Source organism: Apium graveolens, chromosome 2 (assembly GCF_009905375.1).
Source record: "Apium graveolens cultivar Ventura chromosome 2, ASM990537v1, whole genome shotgun sequence".
In the NCBI taxonomy this organism is placed as follows: domain Eukaryota; kingdom Viridiplantae; phylum Streptophyta; class Magnoliopsida; order Apiales; family Apiaceae; genus Apium; species Apium graveolens.
In genome coordinates, this window is record NC_133648.1 from 278,666,631 (window position 1) to 278,693,401 (window position 26,771).

The 26,771-nt window shown below is 36.0% G+C and overlaps 1 protein-coding gene, 1 non-coding gene and 1 pseudogene across 2 annotated transcripts; 2 read left to right on the forward strand and 1 right to left on the reverse strand.

Moving 5' to 3' along the window:
• The first annotated feature begins 3,511 nt into the window (after positions 1 to 3,511).
• Positions 3,512 to 4,035, forward strand: LOC141706318 (SKP1-like protein 20; annotated as a pseudogene).
• Positions 4,036 to 6,494: 2,459 nt separating this feature from the next.
• On the forward strand, positions 6,495 to 6,567 carry TRNAV-UAC (transfer RNA valine (anticodon UAC)). Its single transcript has one exon. It is a non-coding gene; the product is annotated as a tRNA-Val (tRNA).
• Positions 6,568 to 20,546: 13,979 nt separating this feature from the next.
• Positions 20,547 to 22,581, reverse strand: LOC141708524 (small ribosomal subunit protein uS13z/uS13y/uS13x-like). The gene is made up of 4 exons (XM_074512189.1): positions 22,446 to 22,581; positions 22,189 to 22,349; positions 20,934 to 21,122; positions 20,547 to 20,808 (listed from the first exon to the last, which is right to left on the reverse strand). Exons 1-4 carry the CDS (start codon positions 22,446 to 22,448, stop codon positions 20,703 to 20,705), a joined length of 459 nt encoding a protein of 152 aa, XP_074368290.1. The 5' UTR covers positions 22,449 to 22,581; the 3' UTR covers positions 20,547 to 20,702.
• Between the last annotated feature and the right edge of the window lie 4,190 nt (positions 22,582 to 26,771).

Here is a 26,771-nt window from a genome sequence, read left to right on the forward strand (position 1 = left end):
TCGTGGATTTAATCAAGTGACAGAGATCTCGTCAAGGTATCAATTTATTACAAGGATTCAATCAGAATGTTAAAGTCAAGACATGAAGAAACGTCACAAAAGTTAGTCACTCATGAACCAGACAGTACATCGAGTGTCAGCATTGAAGTGGCGGAATTGATTCACAAGTCTCAGTGACTTTCAGAAGATTGTCAGAAGAATGGTTGCTGCTCAGCGTTAGTATTAATTCTCCATTAATTAATTAAATCATATAATTTAATTAAGAAAATAAATTATATCTGCAAGGATTAATTTATTGATTAATTGAATTAAATTGATTAATTAATTTAGAATTAATATCAAGGATTTTCAGAATATTAATTGATTAAAATCTGTGATAATTCTAAAAAGACAACTGATTGTACTAGTATGACAATCGGTATGACAATTGATAGTCATACCGAATGTCTTGCAAATTCAGTTGATTGTTTTAATAGAATTTTCAAATAGATTAAAATCAATTAAGTATTCAGAAAAACAATTTCAATTGTACTACAATGACAATCGGTATGACAATCAATAGTCATACCGAAAGTCTTGCTAGTTCATTTTAATTGTCTTCCTAGCTCTAATAGATTGTCTCACCGAAAGTCATTCAAGCTTAAATGGATTGTCACACCAGTTCTCAACAACTTCGGCTGTGATTATTTAAAAAGAAGCAGAAGACATCATCTATTTAATTCTTAGCAAAAACAGAGCAGCTAAAAATACAGAACGAGAAAATTATAGCAGAACCAAAGAGAAAATATTTCATCCTTTCTTCTGTTTATTCAAGATCATAATTTCTAGATTGTAATGTTAAATCTAATCAACTAGAAATACTTATCTTGTTCTTGTATATCAATCTAGCGGATTAAAATCCCTAGAACTTAATCTCAAATCGCTTTTTAGCATTTGATCTTTTAATTACAAAAATAGAAAAAGTTCATGTCGAATTTATTCTAAATTTGTAATAATTGATTTGAGATTAATCCCTTGTAATCGATACCGTAGTTGTAACACCTTTCAAGTTTAATAAAAGTTTTATTTAACTTGAATTTTGTTTCACAATTTTATTCCGCATTTTATTCGACGAAACGGTATTGTTTGCATTCAACCCCCCCTTCTACAAACAAATTGGGACCTAACAAGAACAATGTTATAATTTCATGAGATTAAAAAGTCTCATTGAAAAGACTAAATTACCCCCATTTTTAATATTTATATAAAAGATGTGATTTATGTAAATCAAACTCAAGTTATTTTATTCAACTATACAACCTCTTACCACTACACCATATTGTCATATATGCTTTGATACCCCTATTTTTAATATTTATATAAAAAATATGGTTTGTGAGAATCGAAATCAAGTTATTTCATTCAACTATACAACCTTTTACCACCACACCATATTGTCACATGTGTTTTTTTATCATACACATAATATGTAAGTGTGCTAAATGAATATTTTATTTAACTTTAAAAATACTTATTTGAATTCCACAAAAAAAAGGATAGTTAGTTGAATATTTGTATAGTACTGAATTCCAGATATAAAATTAGGAATAGTACATAAATGGATTATTATCTTATATATTAATCATTTTTTAGTTTGAAAATATATCTCATATATTTTTTAACATATTTTTTATTATAAAAAGTAATTAAAATGTACGTATATAATTTTTTTAAAAAAATTATTGAAAATAGAATCGCTTATATATAAATAATCTATATTGGTATTACGTATTTAGATAAGTTCGAATTATAATGAGTTAATGTATTTTAGAACTTGGCTAATTGTTCAAAAAATACTCGAAATTAAACTACATGACCCGGCCAAAAAACATCGTCACATTTTACGTTTAGTAAATTTAAATTACAAACTCGGCGAGAATATCTTACCAATAATGTGAATTTTTTTAATATCTTATGTTAATATAAATTAATGTGTTTGAGGTCTTTATAGAATCAAGTAAATTGATTATTTATATTAAAATTACTAACTTCACTGGTAACGCATTTTTATTTTTGAGATTTGTCAAAATTTTAAGAATATTTGAAATTTGAAATGAGATCTCACTAGATTTGTTAAAACTACGATGATATATTCAAATCTATTTATTTTTTATTTTTCACTTTAAAAAACTAGCTTTTTAAAAAGAATTCTTTTAGATCAGTAATATTCATTGATCAAGATAATATTGTATAAATATTTGAATTATTTTAATATTTTGAATTATTCAAATAAAAGTTATATCTATACTATATTGTAGCATTTAATTCAATGCATTTTATATTATTTAAGGAAATATATATATATATATATATTGTTCAATAATTTGAAGTAATTAACCAGTTCAACTGATATTTATAAAATTTTATCGAACTGAAAATTTTTAATTTTAGAAGAATAATATAAAATGTTATCAAATTATTACACGAAGAAATATTAGATTCGTAATGAAGGAAACTTAAAAACGGTTTAAATAACGATATACTTACAATTTTTCTTTCAAATTCTTGAAAAAAATCATGAATATTAATAATAAGTCTTAAAAATATATAATTCATTTTTATGTTATTTTTCAGTGATAATGTGAATACCATATATAAATTATAGCAATTTATTTATTACATAATTTTAATTTTTCAATAATTATAAATGCATGTTATGGAAGTAATCAATTATCTCACTAGATGTTAGTAATGATTATAATGTACATAAATCAGATATTTAGCATATAACTAATTGTAATCATCATAATTTATTAAGAGATGTAACGTATAATAATTTACATGCTAACACACACGTACATATAACTTAATGTTACTTTGTTAACAATAGTTTAAATAAAAAACTAACATTTTCCCGTACATACATACGTTGAATTTCAAAAACTAATATTTTCATTAAAATCAACTTTAATATTAACAATAATATAAATTTTACATTATTGTATATTATTATTGCAAGTCATTCTGACTTCAGTTATGCATTTTTTATATTTTTAAATTGAGTAAGTTAATTGTAAGTTAGTAGTGAACCATAATAATATAGAGCAGTACATATAGTTTATTTAAATAAAATTCAAGATTTTGGTCAACTCTGTATTCAACATATATGTTAATTTGTAGCTTTTTATTTGTAAGCATACTAACGGCATTTTACAGATTAAATTTAATCGTTTCGTTTTAAACGTACACTTACTACCTTGTTTATATTCATTTATTAAATATAAAATAACGGGTAAGAAAAATATAATATAATAATAGTTAAGAGGATATTCACCCGAGGAAGCATTCAAAGCTCCTAATGTGATAGAGGGGCACATGAAGCTTGTTGGAGAGAAATTTTATCTCCATTCCTTCAAAATTTGACTCAAGACAGGATATTGTTGGAGTTATTGTACAAGCAATTATAATATTTGTACACCAACTCTAACAATAAAGTTTTTTTATTATTCTCTCTTGAGCCCGCTGCATAACGTAGACGTTCTTTATCTCTCCCTATAATTCGATCTCCACCAACCAACCAACAATGTCTTCTGCATCAAAGATGATCGTGTTGAGGAGTTCAGATAACGAGACTTTCTAGGTGGAAGAAGCGGTGGCTCTCGAGTCTCAGACAATCGAACACATGATTGAAGATGACTGTGCCAACACAATTATTCCTGTTCCTAATGTAAGCAGTAGTATCTTGGCAAAGGTTATTGAGTATTGTAAGGAACATGTTACGTCTCCGAAGACTAACAAGACTGCTAAGGATGATGAACTGAAGAAGTTCGATGCTGGTTGATCAGAATGTTCTGTTTGATCTTATTCTGGCTGCAAATTATCTCAACATTAAGAGCCTTTTGGACTTGACCTGCCAGATTGTAGCTGATATGATCAAGGGGAAGACACCGGAGGAGATAAGGAAAACTTTCAATATCAAGAATGACTTCACTCCTGAGGAAGAAGAGGAGGTTCTTAGGAAGAATGCTTGGGCCTTTGAATGAACCTACCATGGAAGAAGATTGCTGTTAGGATTTATTTTTAGTTTATAATAAAGTATTATGTCTTTCGGATTTTGGTTGTTTAACTTAGGAACAGATGTTCCTGTTTTCTCTTTGAGAATAGTATGGTTCTTCTGCTATATGACATCTTTTTTTCATATATCAACCGTAAAACTAAGAAATAAAAGCAAAACCTAATACTGATACAAATCTATATGGGAAACTAAAGCGAGTTTAATTAAGGGAGGAACATGTAACTTTTATTACTTGAGCACATATATTAGTCACAAATTTTTTCGGTTTCGGTTTTTTGCTCAGCTCTGGTCACAATAGCAGTGAAAAGCCAAAAGTCTGATTTATACATAAATGGCATAAATTAGCTAGTAATCTTTTTCAGTTTGCTTGTTTAATCCAATGAAGAATTGGAACTCTTCTGGAGCCAGAATCTTTACGGTTTGTTTGCTTACAGGGGGAGCGCAATGGTTTTTTAGTCTTTAAAATTTTAGATTTACAATGTCAATCATTAATAGAATGATGATATGGACTGACTGGCGCTTAATGATTTGAGTAATGGGGTAATCTTGGTTCTTTGCCTATCATAGCAGGTTTCTACTTACGGGACGGGAGTCGAGCTTTCTGTAAGATCTGACATTTGTTCTTCACCATCTTGTTCCTCCGTTTCTAACAATAACTGCGATATTGTGCCTGATTTTAAGAAGTCTCATAACACGATAACCAAACCCCGTCCTGTTAAAACACCAGTAACTAATCCGAAAGGTAGTAAGAGTACTAACCATCAGATGATCATGAAAGAAGTTGGCAATGGATCCACAAGTAGCATACCAGAGTACTTGGAGATGTTGCCGGGCTGGCAGACTTTCTAGATTCTTCGTCAACCCTTTACGACTTTCCTAAGGTTCGGTTTACCTCCAATCTTTATCCATAATTTTACTCTTTTTTTCTCGAAATGATATTATTGTCTCCTCGTGTCCGTGATTTAAATTTATTTTGTCTTTGTTCAGACTGGTGAGAATAATTTGCTGCCTTTCTGGAATGATGATGAAGCAAAGAATTTGAATTCTTTGTCATCTGAAAATATGGGGATCCAAAAAAATTAGCTACTACAAACATGAAATATAGCAAAAGATTAACAGACGATGGAGGCTTCACTGTACCGCAAATCAGTCCATCTAACTCCTGCAAAAGATCAAGAAATTTATGGCTATAGTACAAGTAATACCTTCATGTTTCTGGTTTTCTTCTCTAGCTCAATTGATCTCTTTATTGCTTCTCTCTGGTTTTGTTTAGTTTATGGAATACGTTGTTTTTATTGTTCCCAGAGTGCATGCCGGTTCAAAAGAAATTTAAGCTATTATCAGTTTGCGTCTCAAACCATGAACTTGGCATGTTATATTTTTGTCCTCAACTGAGTCAAACCAGAGCAGAAGTACCAGTGTATCCCGCTACTAGAGCAGAGTTCGAGGAGCAATCTATATTGGATCTATCTCACAAGATGATAAGACGTTAAAATTTATTAAGTGTATGATCCCTTCTGAATAAATATTTTACAGATATTAATTAGAGTATTTATAATTAGAGTTATTTGCAAAATGCATTCCCGTGATTTGGCCAAAATACATTTTTTTACCTATACTTTAGATGCACTTTGCATCCCCTTACTATTTCGGCGCGACAAATTGCACCTTTTTCGTTAAATTTGTTAAAATTCTCAGGGGCATTTTAGGAAATTAAAATATTTAATTATAATTAGATCATTATTTAAGTTTTTTAACCCTCTAAATGATACTTTTTGAAAAAATTTAAAGAACGAAAATTATAGAGAGCGAAAAAATCTTTTCTAAACAATAACATTCAAAATTATCAAAAAATTTACGAAACCAAAATTAAATAAAATATATACTTATTGAATTTATTAAAAATAATTATAAAAAAAATATTTCAATTTTGAACCTATTTATTTCGAGAAGATCTTTTTATTCTCTACAACTTCCGTTCTTTAAATTTTTTCAGAATGTATCGTTTAGAGGGTTATAAACCTTAAATAAAGATCTGAAAATAATTTAATATTTACATTTTCTAAAATACCCCAGAAAATTTTAACAAAATTAACGAAAATGGTGCAATTTGTCGCGCCGAAATAGTAAGGGGATGCAAAGTGCAGTTATCTAAAATATAGGTAAAAAAAATGCATTTTTGCCAAACCACGGGGATGCATTTTGCAAATAACTCTTATAATTAAATTTGCTTAACATATCCATGTAAAAATAAAAGAAGAGAAAACAGCCGACACGGATCAAGAAGCTGATATATTATATTATAACGCAAAAAGGTCTGCTACATGTAAAATCTGTCTTTTACATAGATGTATAATATAATAATTAATTAAGATGATCAAAGTCTAGATTAATCTATAACCTATATTTAAATTAAATATAGAGGAATTTAGCACAGTACGCTGTCGTGGTGTAGTGGTTATCACGTTTGCTTTACACGCAAAAGGTCCCCAGTTCGATCCTGGGCGATAGCATTTTTTAATTTAGTTCAAATGCAATCCTTTAGATTTTAGTTTCGGTCCAAGACTTGATTTTAAACTCGAGCATAGATATAGTACTAGGCACAAATCCATTTGATTCCTATACAAAGCAATACTTGTTTGGTTTTGGTAATCGTTTGCGACGGAACTCTTTTCTAATATACTAACCTAGATTTAACTTTATTTTTGTGTTCCGAGGATTTTTATAACGGAAAGGGATTTTCTTCTTTCCGTCCCTGGAGCAATGTGTTAGAGAAGTCTTAAATGACCCCGATAGTCGGGGACCACGATCCTTCTTGTTTAACAAACCATCACAGTCTACACACGTTCATAAATATTTTTATGTACAGACCCAAGTATTTGTCTCTTCCTAAAATATGGAGATACATGTCTGGTGATTGATGAAATTTTTACCATGTTTAAACCTATTCCTGTATAATGTGTCTCCAGTTTCGCTTCTGTAGTTAGATAATTTATGAGGTCATCCTTTCCTTTTTTCTTTTTTTTTCTCGTGAGGTTTGCTACCTGCACATTGGGTGAACTAATTCCCACTGAGCACGACCCGACTCGAGCCAACAAAGTTGCAGGATCTTTAACCCAGTTCATCGGAAAATTATAACCAATCTCATGCTACTCGGCCAATCTGACTCATGTCATTCTAACAACTTTTGTAGGAGCTGAATATAACTACTCTTCTTTGTCTACCAGTGATAACTCCTGCTGGCGGGGCTGCTCCTTCGACGCCGTGCCTGGATCATTCGCCTCTGTGAAGGTATAGCTGTGGCAGGGTTCCTACAAAACAACACCGGAAGGGGGGTTTGGGTCCCGCGGCGCCTCCGGTATGAGAGTAAGAACTCGCTTTTGGGGAAGATGAAGATAAAAAGGAATGTAAGGTGGATGTGTGTGTGTATGAGTGTGAGAGTGTGATTAACCCCAAAACCTTACCTTCTTGGGCTATTTATAGCCCAAGGATAGGGTTTTGGGGTTGGTACCTTTGAATCGTAGCCATTGGCTCTAGGAGCGGAGGACACCTGGCTGGAGTGGATGTTTTACACGTGTCAGCGCGGGACTGGCTGAGGAATGTTCCGAGGATCCTCTGACATGTGCCCTGATTATTCCTACGATTGATGGGTGACAGTTGTCCCTATCACGTGCTTAGGCAAGTGCCCCACGTGCTGTGATTTCCCAAGGTTGGACTTGCGGGATTGGGCCGGTTAGGACTAGTAGTGCGCGGGACTAAACCGAGTTAGGAGTCCGGGCCTAGTCCTTGCAGGAGCTACATGTACTATCATGTGAGTGGAGATATTCTGGATGGGGGAGTAAGGTTAGCTTTGCTTGAAGGACATGAGCTTTTTGATTGTTGTCTTTAGAAGAATTTGAGCTTTTCTTGCCCCCCAGGCCGGACTGCGTTGAATTCAGCCAATCAGGATCAAGGTTGGTTGTCTTTAGAAGAGTTGAGCTTTTCTTGCCCCCAGTCCGGAGTGCGTTGAGTTCAGCCAATCAGGACTAAGGTGGTTGTCTTTAGAAGAGTTGATCTTTTCTTGCCTCCAGTCCGGAGTGCGTTGAGTTCAGCCAATCAGGACTAAGGTGGTTATCTTTAGAAGAGTTGAGCTTTTCTTGTCCCCGGGACGGAGTGCGTTGAGTTCATCCAATCAGGACTAAGGTGGTTATCTTTAGAAGAGTTGAACTTTTCTTGCCCCCTGTCCGGAGTGCGTTAAGTTCAGCCAAACAGGACTAATGTGGTTATCTTTAGAAGAGTTGAGTTTTTCTTGCCCCCAGTCCGGAGTGCGTTGAGTTCAGCCAACCAGGACTAAGATTTATTGTCTCTAGGAGAATTTGAGCTATTCTTTCCCACTTGTCCGGATTAGATTGGCATAAGTGGTCTGGACTTGGAAGTTGAAACGGTTTTTGGATTTTCCCCCCAATGATTTGAATTCTTACAGCTGTTGTCGTAATAATGATGCACGTTAATTGTCGTGTATGCGTGATCGTGATGGATGGACAGGATTTGGCCACGTGTCTGTGTCCCTTGGTTTTTACCTCGCCTATAAAAGGCACTCCTCTTCCTTTATTTTCTTTTTTACCTTTGTTTTTCTCTCTTTTGCTCTCTTCTTATTTCTCTGAAGATTTTCCAGCGTTCGTTCATAGGAGATCCCTGAAGTTTTGAGTTTGTCGATCGGTCGTCCCCAATCGCTCCGTAATCTCTGACTTGTAAGCTTTCCTTTCGCTTCTTTGCACTTTTCCCTTTGTATATGTTTTTCGGGATATTTTTGTTTGCTTTTGTTTTGGTTTGCAGTTGTTGGTTCATTTTGTGTTTGTTTGATTGAATGTGTGTATATATATCTGTATGTATATGTGGTTGTGTTATATTTTGGTGTTTGATTTCGTTTTGTAAGTATTTCTGGAACTAGGGTTTTTATATTGGTCCGAACTTGACCTCAGAGTCCGGACTTGTAGTTTTTTGTTTGGTCTCATGATGTTCTTGGTTGTTTCTGGCTTGAGTCCGGACTAAGATTCTTCTTGTAGGGTTTTTGTAGTCTGGATTTATGCTGGTGATTTTTCTGTTTGTGGGTTTTGGTTTTTTTTTGCTCTTGTAGTCCAGATCTCCGGTCTAATTGGTTGTAATTTATTTAAAATTGAACATAGTGTAGTCCGGACCATAGTAGGATGAGAGATAATTAAATTGTAGGGATATAGACTAACCTTTATAATTTGATTTAGGTATATGGTCCGGACTAAAGTTCGGGCAAAGGCTTATATCTCTTGCTATCCGGGCCCGTCGGATTCGGAGTCATCTTCTGATTCTGAGCGTATTGAGATGGGGAAGAAGGCTAGCACTTCAGACTCTGGAGCGGTCACCAAGCTGACTGTTAGTAGGATTTCCCCGCGAAAGGTTCCCTGCACTCCGGAAGGATTGTGGTTTGATATCCCTAATTACTTTATCACTAGGAGGGAGGAAATAGAGAACATGCGGTACTTTAGGAGTATTAGGTCCGGATATGCAAGGCAGCCTAATGCCGGTCCGGGGCCGTATGACTGCGAAGAGTTTGATAGGAGGTTTTCCGATAGTATTGTGGCCAAGGAGCCTTATGAGCTGAAAGATGAGTACGCTGCTTAGGATCATGCGGCGCAAGACCCATCAATCTTGGTTGCCTTCTAGTTGGACCCCCGGATTGAGTGGAGGTGGCTTGAACCCGGAGAGAGGATATATCATAGACCGGCCGACGGTTTTGTTCCGGTGTGGTTGGAGCATCTTCGGTCCGGGTGGAATCCACACTGGCACCTTTTCCTCAAACATCTTTGTAAGTATGAGTATAAACTTTCCCCGATGCAGATAACTCCAAATGATATAAAGTGGATGACTTGGTTCATTGCCTATTGCCACCAGTTCAAGGTTCAACCAACCTTTAAATTGTGGCATCATATTTTTAGTTTAGTCCGGTCTAGCCAAATGCCCTTGTATGAGATCCGATTCTGGGCTATGTAGTGTGGCTACGGCTCTTCTTATAGGCCAGTAATTCAGCAGTCCTCCCTGAAGCACTGAAATGGGGAGTTGATAATGCTGGAAGGTCTGAATTTGCAGTATCTCCCGCATATTGTTCATTAGGGAGTACGAACCAAGTTCCCTCGAGAGACTCTCTGGGGAGATGCAATCCGGATGGTTTTTTACTTTCTGTGAATGTTTGGGTATTCAGCTGACCCGAGATACCTTCATGATCTATAGGACTATGCATCGCTTAGGATGTGAGTTTTTTGTTTTTTGTCCGGACTAATCCTTTTTACTTGCTTGTAATGTTTTGTGGTTATCTATATTTGCTTATAACTTTATTTGTTGCTTCTTTGGCAGGTTTGCCTTATTTTAATCCGGACATGTCGTCTTCTGCTTACAGCGACGCGTTGAAAGGTCTGGGGACTGCCTTCAAAGTTTCCCAGAAAGCTTCAGTTGCTGGCTCCGGATCTAATCGTCCCCCGAAGGAGGGGTCTCAGAGCAACGCTGTACCGATGCTGAATTCTGTGGAGCGTGAAATAGCTCCGGAGCAGAATGCTGAAGTTGAGATCGGTGATGAATTTGAAAATTTGGAAGAGTTTGAGCCCCTCGGGGAGGTTCCTGAATAGATGTTGTCCGGAAGAGGAAGCGTCTTCGAAATATTGGTTGCAAAACCTCCCCGAGTTGAGAATGTCCCTGGTGGTGATGGGTCCGGAGTGGACAAAGGTAAGGGCGTGGCCGACGAGCATCCGGAAAGAAATAGCCTGGAGCTGGAGGTTAAAATTGCTCGTTTCATGGCCGGGATCCCGACTGAGGAGGATTGGAAGAGGATGAATCACTCCAGATTTGATGCCACTTTGAAGGAGTGCACTCGGCTTTGGGGTCAGGTATATCATCTTTCTGTTGTTCTGCTTCTATTCTTTTGCCTTTGAATATTTTGTAAGATGTATCTTTATATTTGTGCAGCTTGGTGGCTATATGGACGGATCTGCTTCCCTTGCATACCATGAATTGAAGGATGCCCGGACTTCTATTGCTGATAAGAACACTGAGATTGGGGAGCTTAGGGATCAGATCATTGTTAAGGATACATCTCTCTCCGGACTGAATAAGCATCTCACCGAGGTTACAACCCGGGCTGAGAATGCTGAAAAGGAAGTTGCGGATTTAAAGTCTGATTTAGCTAAGCTCCGAAAGCAGCTTTCTTCTGTGAGGCCGGAGGCTGAAGTCATCGAAGCGTATAAGAATTTCGAGGAGCATGACAGGGCGATTGTGAATGCTAGTGCTCCGGAGATTGCTCGTTGCTGGGTTGTTGCTGAGAGGCATATTAAGACAAATTCAGAGGCAGACTGGGAGAGTTTTGTTGGGGAATTTATCAAGGCGAAACAACATATCGAGGCTGGACTCGGGGAACCAGAGCCTTTTGATGGTCCTTGCCCTAGTTTCCTTCCGCCATCTGCTCCGGACTCTTAGATTTTATCTGAGTTGTGACTTGTTGTGGGCTAAGACTGTTAATGATTTGCGATTTTAATATTTGTACTTTGCTCTGGGCTATTTTAGTCTGGTTAACTTTTAAATGTTTGCTTTTATTTGTTGTTATGCTGCTTTACTATTGTAGTTTATTCTTGTCTTAGAAATATTTCTAAGTTAATGTTGTTTGTTCTAGTCCAGACTCATATTTGGTCTGGACTAGTGGTTGTTTATCTTTACTTAGAAAATTAATTCTAAGTAAATAAGTTTGACCTGGTCCAGACTTATATTATGTTCGGACTGGCGATGGATTCTTAGAAAATTAATTCTAAGTAAATATAGTCGTTTTAGTCCTGATTAATTTTTTGTCTGGACTAGTGATGGTTTTTTTTTTACTTAGAAAATTAATTCTAAGTAAATATGGTTGCTCTAGTCATGACTAATATTTTGTCCGGACTAGTGATGGTTTTTTCACTTAGAAAATTAATTCTAAGTAAATATGGTTGGTCTAGTCCTGACTAGTATTTTGTCCGGACTAGTAATGGCTTTTTTACTTAGAAAATTAATTCTAAGTAAATATGGTTGCTCTAATCCTGACTAATATTTTGTCCGGACTAGTGAGGGTATTTTTACTTAGAAAATTAATTCTAAGTAAATATAGTTGCTCTAGTCCTGACTAGTGATGGTGTTTTTTTACTTAGAAAATTAATTCTAAGTAAATATGGTTGCTCTAATCCTGACTAATATTTTGTCCGGACTAGTGATGGCTTTTTCACTTAGAAAATAATTCTAAGTAAATATAATTGCTCTAGTCCTGACTAATATTTTGTCCGGACTAGTAATGTGTTTTTTACTTTGAAAATTAATTCTAAGTAAATATGGTTGCTCTAGTTATGACTAATATTTTGTCCGGACTAGTGATGGCTTTTTCACTTAGAAAATTAATTCTAAGTAAATATGGTTGCTCTAGTCCTGACTAATATTTTGTCTGGACTAGTAATGGGTTTTTTTACTTAGAAAATTTATTCCAAGTAAATATGATTGCTCTAGTCCTGACTAATATTTTGTCCGAACTAGTGAGAGCTTTTTTACTTAGAAAATTAATTCTAAATAAATATGGTTGCTCTAGTCCTGACTACTATTTTGTCCAGACCAGTGATGGCTTTTTTTACTTAGAAAATTGATTCTAAGTAAATATGATTGCTCTAGTCCTAACTAATATTTTGTCCGGACTAGTGATGGCTATTTTACTTAGAAAATTAATTCTAAGTAAATATGGCTGCTCTCGTCCAGAGTCGTGGTTGGTCCGGACTAGTAAATAATATTTTTAATAAATGTGAAGAGAGTAATGTTTTTCATTAATCCGGAGTTGCATTTATACAAAACATAAGGAAAAACACATTGGTTGCTTTCCATATTGGCTACATGATTTTGGTTGCTTTTTCCTATTGGTAGAACTTTCTTAGCCTGAGTTCGTGCCAGGTATTGGGGACTTCTGAGCCATCCATGTTCAGGAGTTTGTAGGTTCCTGGCCTCAGGACTTCTTTGATCTTGTATGGTCCTTCCTATTTGGGCATTAGCTTTCCAGTATTTGTAGGATCTGATGCTTGGGTATCTCGAAGAACTAAGTCTCCCAGTTGAAAGTTTTTTACTCGGGACTTCTTACTGAAGTGCTCCCTTGTCTTCTTCTTGTATCTTTCCATCTTTTCTATAGCTTGGTCTCGGACCTCATCAATTAGCTCCATATTTGTTTTGAGTCCTTCTTCGTTGTCTTCTTCATCAAAGTTTATTGTTCTGTGAGAAGGAGATCCCACCTCATTAGGAAGCATTGCTTCTGTTCCATAAGCTAGTTTGAATGGAGTTTCTTCGGTGCTTGTCCTAGGGCTTGTCCTGTAGGACTATAGTACGCTTGGCAGTTCTTCTTGCCATTTGCTCTTGCTCTCTTTGAGTCTCTTTTCAATGCCCCGGAGCAGGATTTTGTTGGTGAGTTCTACTTGCCCGTTTCCTTGGGGATATGCTACTGATGATTTTTTGTGCTTGATCCTGTGCTCCTGAAGGTAGGATTCGAATTCTGATCCGATGAACTGTGGTCCGTTATCTGATACTAGGACTCGTGGAATCCCGAACCTCATCAAAATGTTGTTCATAAACTTTATGCAGTCTTGCTGGTTAATGTTCCTCATTGCTTTTGCTTCAACCCATTTGGTCATGTAATCAATTGAGACTAACAAGTACCTGAGGTCTCCTTTGGCCCGGGGAAAGGGTCCTATAATGTTAATACCCCAGACCGTAAAGGGGATTGGTGATAGTTATGAAGAAGGTAGGACTAGACTGATCCAGGACACGTTGCTGAAGAGCTGACATTCCTTGCATTTTTTCACGAACTCTATTGCATCCTGATGAATAGTTGGCCAGTAGTAGCCTTGTCTTATGATCTTATAAGCTAGGGCCTTTGCGGACATGTGATCTCCGCATATCCCTTCGTGTACTTTCATCAAACAGTATTTTGCTTCTTCACGGCCAACACATTTGAGAATATGAGATGAGAAAGTCCTGCAATAGAGTAGTCCGTCTTCGATGAAGAACTTGGTTGCTTTTGCTTTCAGTCTTTGGGGCTTTCCTTTGTCTTCTGGGAGCTCCCATTTCTCTACGTAGTTTATGAAGGGAGTCATCCAGTTCTAGTTGCTTTCGATCTCCAAGACTTTTCCGGAATTAATAGATGGTTTGTGGATTTCTTCAAAGTAAACTGAGCAGTCCAGGTCTGATGAGTTTCGGACTAACTTGGATAGAATATTTGCTTCTTCATTTTCTTCTCTACATATATGCAAGACTTGATACTTTGGGATTGAAGTTAGGTAAATTTGAACCAGTGATTGATATTTTGCCAGAATAGGGTCTTTTGCTATATATTCTCCGTTTGTTTGCTTGACCACTATCTGGGAGTCACTATATATTTTAAAGTCCTGGACCCTCAGAGTCCTGGAGAGCTTTAGTCCTGCAATCAATGCCTCATATTCCGCTTGATTGTTTGTTGCTGGGAAATCGAAAGATATAGCTATTTGAATGGTGAATCCCTCAGGACTTTTCAGTATAAGTCCGGCTCCCGACCTCTCGCTTGTTGAAAAATCATCTACTTTCAATATCCAGGCTCCCGGATTTGCATCTTGGTTTATCTTCGGATCTATGTTCATTGGTTCCGGTTCTTCTTCCGGGAAGTTGCATTCAATTATGAAATCTGCAAGTGCTTGAGCTTTGATGGTAGTCCTAGAAATGAAGCTTAAGTTGAACTGGCTTAACTCCACAACCCAATTTAATAACCTTCCCGAGACATCTGGCTTGTGAATTATCTTTCTGAGAGGCTGATTTGTTACCACTCTTATTTCTCTTCCTTGGAAGTAGTGCCTGAGCTTTCTTGATGTTGTTAAGGCGAAGGCAAACTTCTCCAGTCTTGGGTATCTAATTTCTGCATCTTTAAGAACTTGGCTAACGTAGTAGACTTGTTGTTGTCTTCCATTCTCTTCCCTGATTAGGGAAGATCCTACTGCTTGTGCTCCCGCTGATAAGTATAAGTAGAGAGGCTCTCCTGGTTGAGCTTTAGTTATGACTGGTGGCTGAGTGAGGTAGGACTTGATTTCTTCAAATGCCTTTTGGCACTCCAGACTCCAGTTTACCTCTTTCTTGTTGCTTGCTCCTTTGAGTAAATCAAAGAATGGTAAGCACCTCTCTGCTAGCTTTAAGACAAATCTCCTGAGCGCTGTTAGGGATCCTGTTAGCTTCTGCACATCTTTTTAGGTCCTGGGAGCCCTCATCTCCTGGATTGCTTTTATCTTCTCCGGATTAGCTTCTATTCCTTTATTGCTGATCATGAATCCTATGAACTTGCCTGCTCCTACTCCGAAGGTACACTTCTCCAGATTTAGTTTAAGTCGGTTCTTCCTCAGGTTGTCAAAGCACTCATTCAGATCTTCTACGTGTCCTGGTATAGTTGTTGATTTGGAGATCATATCGTCGACATAGCACTCCAAGTTTTTTCCGATCTGAGACTTGAATATTTTGTTCATGGCTCTTTGGTAAGTGGATCCTACGCTTGTCAATCCGAAGGGCAGCATCACATAAGCATAGACTGCTCTGTGAGTTATGAATATTGTCTTAGGTATGTCCTTCGGGTTCATCTTGATCTGGTTTTATCTGAAGAAGGCGTCCATGAAACTTAGCATGATGTGTCCGGAGGTGGCATCTATCAATTGATCAATATTGGGGAGAGGGTATGGGTCCTTCGGGCATGCATCATTCAGATCAGTGTAGTCCACACACATTCTTCATTTGTCATTGGACTTCTTCACCATAACAACATTAGCTAGCCACTCCGGATATTTGATTTCCCTGATGATTCCTGCTTTGAGTAGCTTCTCCACTTCTTCGTCTATGGCTTTTTGCCTCTCCGAGATGAAATTCCTTCTCTTCTGTTTGACTGGTTTTCTGTTGGGGTTGACATTTAAGTTATGCATTGCTATGGACTCATGTAGTTCGAGCATGTCTCTTGGACTCCAAGAAAAAACATCTTTGTACTCCCGGAGCAAAGACACTAGTCTTTCTTTGAAGGACTCTTCGAGTCCTGACCCAACTTTCACCTTTTTGTTAGGACCGCTTTCATCAACCTGGACTTCTTTTGTTTCAACTGTAGCTTTGATTTTTGCTTGTTCTTTGTTTGAGACCATTTGATGAATTCAGGCTTCGGAGTTCTTCTTCAGGTAGAAGTTAACTTGTTCTGATTCTTTTGCTTTGGTTGCTTGCATGGTAGGACTAGCTTGGTCTAGGACCTAATTTGCCATGTCGACTACCATGACTTGGTTGCTTGCCGGTCCTTGCGAACTTGGCATGTTTGCTTCTTGGTTCAAACTTGTTTCAATGAGTTGTACTTCTTTTGTTATTTTTTCCCTTGGCCGGGGTCAGTGCTTCTTTATGCTTTCCTGTTTGCGAAGGACTGTGGCCTTCCTTTTGTTGTCCTGGTGGGATTCTGCCATGACTAACCCCTGGCTATAGCATGTTTCAGCAACTCCATAATCTCCCTTTATCTCCCTGACTCCTGTCGGGGTTAGGAACTTGATTTTGAGATGGGAGATTGAAGTTATTGCTTGCATCATGGTTAGAGCCGACCTGCCGATGATTCCGTTATATGATGAAGGAGTGTTGATGACATAGAACTTTATGACATGAGTTACTTGGTTAGGAGCAGTTCCGAAAATGACAGGTAGATACAAAGTTCCTGGGATCGAGACTAAGTTGTGTCCGAACCCATATAGTGGATCCTCTCGAAAATCATTTGAGTGAATGCTCCCTAACTGCATTCGATCCACTATGTACTTAAAGAGAATATTTACTAAGGAACCATTATGTATGAGCATTCTTCTTACTTCATTATCAAAGATGTCCAAGGTGACAACTATAGCTGCATTGTGATGAGGGTTGACTCCTTCATAGTCCTTACTTTGAAGGATATCACCATATCTGGGAGTGATTGGATTGATAGCACTTCTTCGCCAAAGTCCGAGCTTTGTGGTAGGGAGTGGGAGCCTCCTAGGACTATATTAACTATGTTCTTTCCTCTTTTCCGCGCCTCCCCTCTGTTGTTGTTGTCCCGGACTAGATATTTTTCATATTTCCTTTCTTCACTGGGTCCTCAATGAAGTACTTGAGTGATAAGCAGTTCTCAGTCTCGTGGCCATGGGTCTCATGATAATCGCACTGCCTATTGTAAGGCCTGCTCTCCGAAAGAGTTTGCATTGGCTTCGGAGGATAATAGAAAGGTTTGTCTTTTACTTCCTTCAAGATTTCCTCCCGGGTCATGTTGAGAGGAGTCCATTCCGGCTCCTGCTTCGGCTCCTGGGGTTGCTTTGCAGGTACTGGATCGCTCTTGGACTCCGACTTAGGACCGAGTCTCTGATAAATCGGAGTAGTTTGTCTTTCTTGGTTGTGTTGGTTTTGATTGAACTTCTTATCCTGATGGTAACCCCCTTTCGGTCGGTCATCAGTGTTCTTACTCCTGGACCCCTATTCCGGGTCATCCTCATTATCTGGAGTACATCAGTTTCCTTTATGAATCTGACAGCCATGGAGTAAGCTGCTGCCAGACTTTGTGGCTCCTTATTGATCAGTTTGACAATATATCTCTCATTGTGCTCTGGGTCCAAGTTTCTCCTAAAAATGCTCAGAGCTTCACGCTCATCTAAGCTCGAGACTTTGTTGATTGTTTCCTGGAACTGGTGCATAGATGCAGAGAGAGACTCATTTTCATGCTGCCGAATTGTTTCCAGGTGACACATATGCATTTCATGAGTTTTGTTTTCTCAAAATCTCCGGAAAAAAGATGCGCGAAACTCCTTCCAACTATGGATGCTGTGGGAGGGGATCCTGCTGAACCACCTCTGGGTCCCTCCCTTAAGAGTTGATGCGAAGAACCTTGATTTCGTCAAGTCATTGTAGTAATATATTTGCGCGATATGCTCAAAGTAGTTCAAGTGCTCCTCTGGGTCTCCCAGACCGTCAAAAGAATCAAAATTGTAGTGCTTCAAGTCCCGATGCCGGGGAATAGCCTCCAAGGAATGGCTGAAAGGATTTAATGTTTCCTCAATCTCTACTCCTGAGTCTCTGTCCATCTTTCTTTGCAATTCATAGATCATATCTTTTAAGTCTTTTTGCTTCTCCTTATCCTTATCATCAGAAATCAGCTCCGGAGTGGGATCCCTCCGGGTTCTCTTGGTCCTAGACTTGGCCAGTAGCTTTTCTTCTTCTAACTGCATTCTTTTTTGGATTTTTAGCTCGAGCTTTGCTTCTTCCTCTTTTCTGATTTGCTCCCGCATCTCTTCCAACCTTTTCTGTTTAGCAGCTTCTGCTTTTTTCTTATTACCCTGGTCCTTCTTGTTTTTCTTTCCCTTAGCTCCAATCCGGTCAAAGACAGATCTCTTAGATTGCTGGGAGTCCCGGACTTCTCCGGTTCTTCCTCAAATTCGGCTTCTTCCTGGAGCCGGGTTTGCTCCTGCCTGTAGAGCCGGATTGCTTCTGCCAGTTCGTCACTTGTAAGGTTGGCCATGTGCTCTTCGGCCACCGGGACATTAGTGTATTTGTATTGGTTCAGCTCAATAAGGCTTCTGGCGTCCAGGGTGTTTACAATTCTCTCAACAACGGGAGTGTGTGGCAATGGTTGCTCCTGGAACGCTTCTCTGTCGGCTCCTGGATCAAGGGCCTGAGAGTGGTTCGGCTCCTGGATCTGAGTACTAGCAGATGGTCTCCCAGAAGTATGCTTTCCTGGTCTTGCCATTTCTCAAAAATACCAACAACAACTAACAAAAGTTTTCAACTAATAATATGAATCTAAGGTTGCTTTTCGAAAATCGTAGAAACTATCCCAAACAATAACAAGCAGTAACAAATGGCTTTTTGGGACTAGTTTAAACAATCTTCTGGGACTACTCAACAATGTGGTAAAATAAGCGTAGTGGGGCTTTAGAACACAAAGGAAATATTCAAACTAGAGCAAAATCAGGGTTCTAAAACAGTCAAAACTAACAATAGCACACACAAACGTGGCTTAAATCAACAAAACAGGGCTCACACAAACGTGGCTTAAATAAACAACATTCATATTTATGGAAGAGTTTTGGGTTCTTACAAGTTAAATAAATGGACTCTTTCAAGAGCTTGCTGATGAAGGTGAATCTAGGGGCATCGACACCCAAGGATGGAGAACCCCTCCTTCTAGCGCCAAATGATAACTCTTGGTGGCGGGGCTGCTCCTTCGGCGTCGTGCCTGGATCCTTCACCGCTGTGAAGATATAGTTGTGGTGGGCTTCCTACAAAACAATACCGGAAGGGGGGTTTGGGTCTCGCGGCGCCTCCGGTGTGAGAGTAAAAAATCGCTTTTGGGGAAGATGAAGATAGAAAGGAATGCAAGGTGGTTGTGTGTGTATATGAGTGTGAGAGAGTGATTAACCCCAAAACCTTACCTTCTTGGGCTATTTATAGCCCAAGGATAGGGTTTGGGGTTGGTACATTTGAATCGTAGCCATTGACTCTAGGAGCGGAGGACACTTGGGTGGAGTGAATGCTTTACACGTGTCAGCGCGGGACTGGCTGAGGAATGTTCTGAGGATCCTCTGACACGTGCCCTGATTATTCATACGATTGATGGGTGACAGTTGTCTCTATCACGTGCTTAGTCAAGTGCCCTACGTGCTGAGATTTCCCAAGGTTGGGCTTGCAGGATTGGGCTGGTTAGGACTAGTAGTACGCGGGACTAAACTAAGTTAGAAATCCGGGTTTAGTCCCTGCAGGAGCTACATGTACTATCAACCAGCAGTCAAGTTACTCTGATTCTATTCTCATCTCTAAATTCTTCTTCGTCAAATGTATTGCGTGTATCATATTTCTTCTTCATCTCAGATTCTGAATTCTCGTATCATTACTATCTGGACTAAGGTGAGCATTCGGTTAGTTCGGTCCTGGACTTTGCATCTTACAATCTTCAACCTTTGTATCTGATCATCTTCTATATTTGGTTACCATTACTTTTGCATGGGGGTTGCGACATTTTCAGTTAACTCCAAGTTCATAGCTTGAGGGGGAGTACCTCTTGCAAGGCCCCTCTTCAATATGATGAATAAAAGATTGGCAAACTGAAATGCCAAAAATTGGAACTTCAGATCATAAAACCTCTTATATCTAATGCACCCTTTCTCCCTTCAACAAGTTATTATGAATTTCCCAACTCTACATATCATTTACCAACTGTAATGAATAATGTGGTAAAAGAGAACTGAAACTCTTGTGGTAAAAGAGAACTGAAACTCTTCCTCTGAAAGTTTCATTTTCCAGGAAACAAGCAAGGCCCAAGTAAATACTATTGCTAAGATTCATCTAGCAATCTTGATTTCAATTAAATATTCTGTTGCTAAGATTCATCGAGCAAACTTTATTTCATCATAAGTTTTAATAAAAACATTAAACTCAAACACATCGATTAAATAAAATGGTCTAAACTCATATATATTGAATTCTTACTAAGACAAGCAATCAGTACAACTACAAAATAAAAAGTGCACCCATTAGTCTAAAATTTGTTTCAAAATGATCAATCCAACAAAACTGGTTGAAAACAGAGCAAAGATAAGCAAATCTATCTCTTCTTGGAGACACCAACAGTCTTTCCCCTGCGACCAGTAGTCTTGGTGTGTTGTCCACGTACTCGAAGACCCCAGTAGTGACGAAGACCACGATGGTTCCTGCAACAATTAAATAGCAAAGATTAATAAACAGCTACAGTACTTTACATTTTATGCACAATAATGAGACTGGGATGAACTGCAGCTACACATACTATCAAGTAAGCATTTACAGGGGCACAAACCTAATTTTCTTCAAGCGCTCAAGATCATCTCTTAATTTCATATCCAGTGCATTGGATGTCACCTGAGAGAATTTCCCATCCTTATAATCCTTCTTCCTGTTCAGGAACCAGTCTGGGATCTTGAACTGTCGCGGGTTGGCAACAATAGTCATCAAGCTATCAATCTCAGCAGATGAAAGTTCACCAGCCCTACATCAAATTCAATAAACAAATAAAGAAAAAAATTACCAAGTACAGTAATCTGAATAACATTAGCACAGTACATGCATCACGTAATTATTCTGCATCAGGAACGTTGATAAAGAATTTGAGCACCTTCAATAAAATCCTATAAAAGGTTAAAAAACATCTTATAAACTACCAAACACCTACATAAAAGACATCATCTTTTTTCTTTGGATAAACAGGAAAGGCAAGGCCACATTGCACTAGCCTGTGCTACGAAAACATCGAGGGTTAAATATATGAACCACCTCAAAAAGTAGTACACCGGGTAAATCTGGCCTCATCCAAGATTTTCAAGATTAATCACTATATTGACTTGTAAATCAATTACGCACTTTCAAATTCATCAGTCTAACCATTAGTTAAGAGCTAGGGATATGACCACATGTACTACGAACCTAATAGCAGTCATCTTTAAATTTGCATAAATCAGCAATCAACTTGGGTAGTAATCCGAGTACACACAAAGTATTTCCAATTCCAATAAATTAACAACACAACAAAGAGAAAAATCAAATTCAAACACCACTTGCACGAAACACAATCAATCAAAAGTAGCACTTCACCACATCCATCACATGTACACAAACATAAAAGTAGATAGTCATACCAAACAATTCAAACTTGCAGAATTCAAAAACAAAAATTACACACAGATAAATCACATAATGCTACATTCACACACCTAACAAATAATAAAAACTCACCATAAAACTACCACTCCAAAACATCCCTAACGTATCACATACATTTACGAAACCCAACCACATATCATACATAACAAAAAATCGCACAACAGGTTTTCAAAACAATCATACAACACACTCTCTAACAAACCTAACCACAAATATCGTAATACTATCATTCTCGACTTTTATACACCGCGTAAATTAAACCATCCACCTATTCCACAATCTACCTCTTTAAACAAACCTAAATAAAAATCACAAACAACAAATCATTTTATAAAACTAAAAATACAAAACAAACACAAATATAAATATAAAATTGAGATAATTAAAAAATATACCTCTTATTCATATCAACATCAGCTTTCTTGCAAACGATGTTAGCGAAACGACGACCGATACCTTTAATGGAAGTCAACGCGAACATAATCTTCTGCTTTCCATCCACATTCGTGTTCTGAATACGCAGAATGTGTTGAAAATCCTCATTTGCAACCAACGACTGTCAAATAAATCATCAAAATCAAAAATTAACATCGAATATTTCAAATTTACAGCTTAATTCAATCGATTTAAAGAAAAAGATGAGATTTTTCACCATTTTTGACGGAGATTTGTGAGATTGGAGTCGCCGATGCGGTGATTTGAATCTCGGAGGCGTCGCGGCTAGGGTTTAGTGAAATGTTTGTGTCTATTTTTTATATACGAGTTTGGTTTGGGTGAGGGTATTTGCAAGGCAGGGTCTGGGGGTTTTCATATTTTAAGATTGGTCCCTCTGTGATTAAAATTATTTTATTTGTTGATTTTTCGGTGTTTAGCTAAATATTAATACAAATTATCATATATAATAATTTTTTTTATTTTTTTTGTTATTTTACTATCTTCTAAAATTATTTTCCATAATACTATATGTAATAAAAATCACCAAATGCAACTTTTTTTTTTTTTTCTCAAAAGTTATTGAAGTTATATTTTGTTGTATTTATGGTTACTTTTAATTTAACCATAATTATTAGATTTTTAGAAAATATTAGAATATATATAACATCCCTTTTAAATTACATATTAGAATATAATTTATTACTCACTTACCTTTTTTTGAAATTGAAAAAAATTGTATTGATAAAATGAAGAATACAATCCGGAGGGATCGAGTTTCATTCATTCATGAACATATATCATCTACCTATCTACCTGAATAGTAAATAAGTGTTCCCAAAAAAATAGATAATAATATAATATCATCTTTGATGTCCGGAAAGATAACTAACAAAAAAGAATTTATTAAAACTACGCAACAGTAAAATCTTGTGGGAAAAATTTAGGAAAAAAATCATCGATTATACCTCTACATACATCAATTACATTATATACAAAAAATTAAAAATAAAACAAATATTTTCCGATAGGTACGGGAAATCTCTCATGTAATAAAAATGTTCAGTTAAATCATCTTGGACTTTGAGATCCTTCAATAGATAATTGTGCTTTAAAGTCTGAAAAAAGAACATTCATTGAATGTCTTTCAAGTATCCCGAAAATTTAAAATAAATGAAAAAAAGGAGAATATATTAAAATAAATAAATAAATAAATAAATAAATCCAATAATAATTTATTATAAGAAACCAATGTACGTATATTTCATTAAAAATGAATAAAATAAAGTGTAACCAAAGAAAATCTTTAATTATTCTCTAAAAAAATATGTAGATAATCTAATTAAAATACACAAATAAGACAACAAAATGGCATAAGTTTGTCTCTAAAAGGCCAAAATATATGTCAATCAAATTAGTCACAATAGGAAATACCTCCTACTAGACGTTCTTGAAGTTTAGCTTTTACATTTCTTTCTCCTATGCTAATTTTTTTTGTTGAATGAGATTCGAAGGGAGAGAAAGAGAGGTGGAGAATTTGATCGAAAAATTGTTTTTGGTTCATTTTTGGAAAAATGAAAGTGGCGAAGTGATAGATCGAGAAGTGGTTAGTGAAAAATCGAGGAAGAAAGCAAGGTTTGATGGTGATCCGAATTTGGCCGGACCACTGTCGACGGCAGCAACCGGCGGTAACCGCCATGGTTGTAGTTGGGAAGTGGGTTAAGGAGAGGTCGAAGATGATGGAGAATCACAAATGAAGCTCAGAATGGTGTTATCCCTTTCGTAGCTAACAACTCAGACATCAAATCAAAGAGTCCAGGTGAGTCAAACAATGTAGTTTTGATGTAAAATACTCGTATAGGTAGGTCCGCGTGTTACAAGGTCGCGACTATGGTAATTTTTTTCAAATATTTGCTTATACTGGCACTGTCGGATTTAAACTTGCTTATGTGTTAGTGTTATAGTTGCCAAGTTCGGCGATTGGTTTGGAGTTAGAGGTATTGCTTAATATTTGTTGCTATCAGCACTTCAACTTTATTGTATAACTAGCTCATAAACCGTGCAAGGCACGGACAATTATTATATATTAATTTTTAAGTATTTTAATATTTATTAAATATATTTTACGAATATTTGTAGCTGGCGAATATGGGTATATTTATAAAAAAAATACGTAAGAACATGTAATATTCAGAGTGATTATAGTATAAAGGAAAATACTATTTTAATTTTTTTTACCGAATATTTTGATCTTTAAAATAAATGATTTGAATTAACTATGCAATAAAAATTAATCCAAATCATTGAAGTGGAGCAATGTTATTATTATTAATGATGGTAGTTAAACATTTCATACCGAGACGTTTTTAATTTTTAACAGTAATGAAAATTTTAAATTATCGTCAAATGGGCGATGGTCGTTATGTGGGTTGTTTTAGGAGTTTTTTATCTTCTCGCCATGTTCAAATATTAGCGGTAGTAACTACTTCCCCCGTGAAATTCATGGGCATACTCGACGTCACATATTATGTGCTTACGAGGGTATAGATTTATTCTAAATTATTTATTCATAAATATGAATTTATGTAAATAATTTTTAACTAATTATCGATTCAGAGAGAATAATCCTCTACTCTTATTATACGATCGTAAATGGATATACATATATTTTGGTAAAGAGAATAATCTTCATCTTTAAATCTTTTTGTCTCAAATTTATTTATTTACGACCTCTTTCCATAGATGACTTAAAAATAAACCAAGTTATTTTTGTACCGGCCTATCCCCTTGACATTTTGCTCATGTTGGGACCTGACTTTTTAATTGTGTTGTAAGATATATATATATATATATTATACGTCAATTTTAATGGTAAGAAAGTAATCAACCAAACTACCAAAGTAATGAAAATGGAGGGTAATTAAATGACTTGTGAATTACAGATGTGTTGAAAATTCGTGAAAGGTTTGGTTCGGTCAGTTTGTATTCGGTTTAAAAATATTAAAACCAAACCGCAACCATATTATCAGATCGGTTTTTATTCGGTTTGGTTATTAATTAGTTCGGTTTTTAATGGTGCAGTTTGGTTCTTTTTTGTTCGGTTTTGGTTTAGGTTTTGATTTTTGGTTCGGGTTTGCTCATCCCTACAATAGTCACAAACATGTACAATAAAATCTCGATAAATGAATACATTCGGGAATGTAATTTTTTTATTTTATTGAAATTATTCATTTATTTGATGAGTTTATTTATTTATCGAATGTTCGTCTATCGATACCGTATATTTTATGCTTATGAATATCCTACATTATTCTTTTATAAAATTAGTATAATGAGGCTAACATGGTTCAATGGTTACGAAAAAAAAATATATTTTTAAAATTACCATGATTAGAAGATCATGTTTCGGTTCGTTGATTAGATAAAGTTGGCTATGTTACATAATAAATTTGGGTTTAAAATGAATTTTTTTATTAAAGTTGTCTGTGAACTCTAAATTTAACTATAAATAAAAGTTGTACAATTAAAAATATATACTCTTGTTGTCTTGCCCAAGTATAAAGTTAGTATATAGAAATGAGTTATTTAATCAAGTCTCAAAACATTATATTTCATAGATATATTAAAATAAATATCAAATTAAATATAGAGTAAGACACACTCCGTGTAAATAAATAAGATCTACCTCAACACTTCGATGTTATTAAGACTTAAACAAATGCATTTATAGCTCAAGTGATTGATATGATAAATTTACAAATAGTTGACATGAGTTCGATTCTCATCCAAAACAACAATTTTTAATATTTAATAAAATACAGGGGCAAAATAGTAATTATGAATAAAATGTTTCCCCAAAAACTTGATATTGCAGTATTATATATATGAGATAGATTTTGACAAAATTATATGTCTGGTGCACTAGTTCTATTTGAAAGGCATATGTCATAGCCTATTTATTTATTCGAGGATTTAACTTAACTCAAATAAGAATGTAACAAGTAAATAGTGAATCTATCCTCAAAGAGATCTCTCAAAGTAACATATGTCAAAGGATTAAGAAACATTGCTCATCTACAGACTTGAGGAATTAATTCACTGGAAGAAGTTCAAGAAATTGATCAAGCCTCAGTGATATAAATCAAGATTGTGGATTTAATCAAGTGACAGAGTTCTTGTCAGGGTATCAGATAATTACAGGGATTTAATCTGAAGAAAATCAAGTTATCAAAGTCAAGACATGAAGAAACATCACGAAAGTTAGTCACTCATGAACCAGACAGTACATCGAGTGTCAACATTAAAGTGGTGGAATTGATTCATAATTGACAGTGATTTTCAGAAATTTTTTAGAAAAATGGTTGATGTTGAAGAGTAGTATTAATTCTCTATTAATTAATTAAGTCATATAGTTTAATTAAGAAAATAAAATTATATCTGCAAAGATTAATTTATTTATTAATTGAATTAATTGATTAATTAATTCTGAATTAATATTATGAATTTTCAGAATTGATTTTGAATTCATATTCAATATTAATTCAGC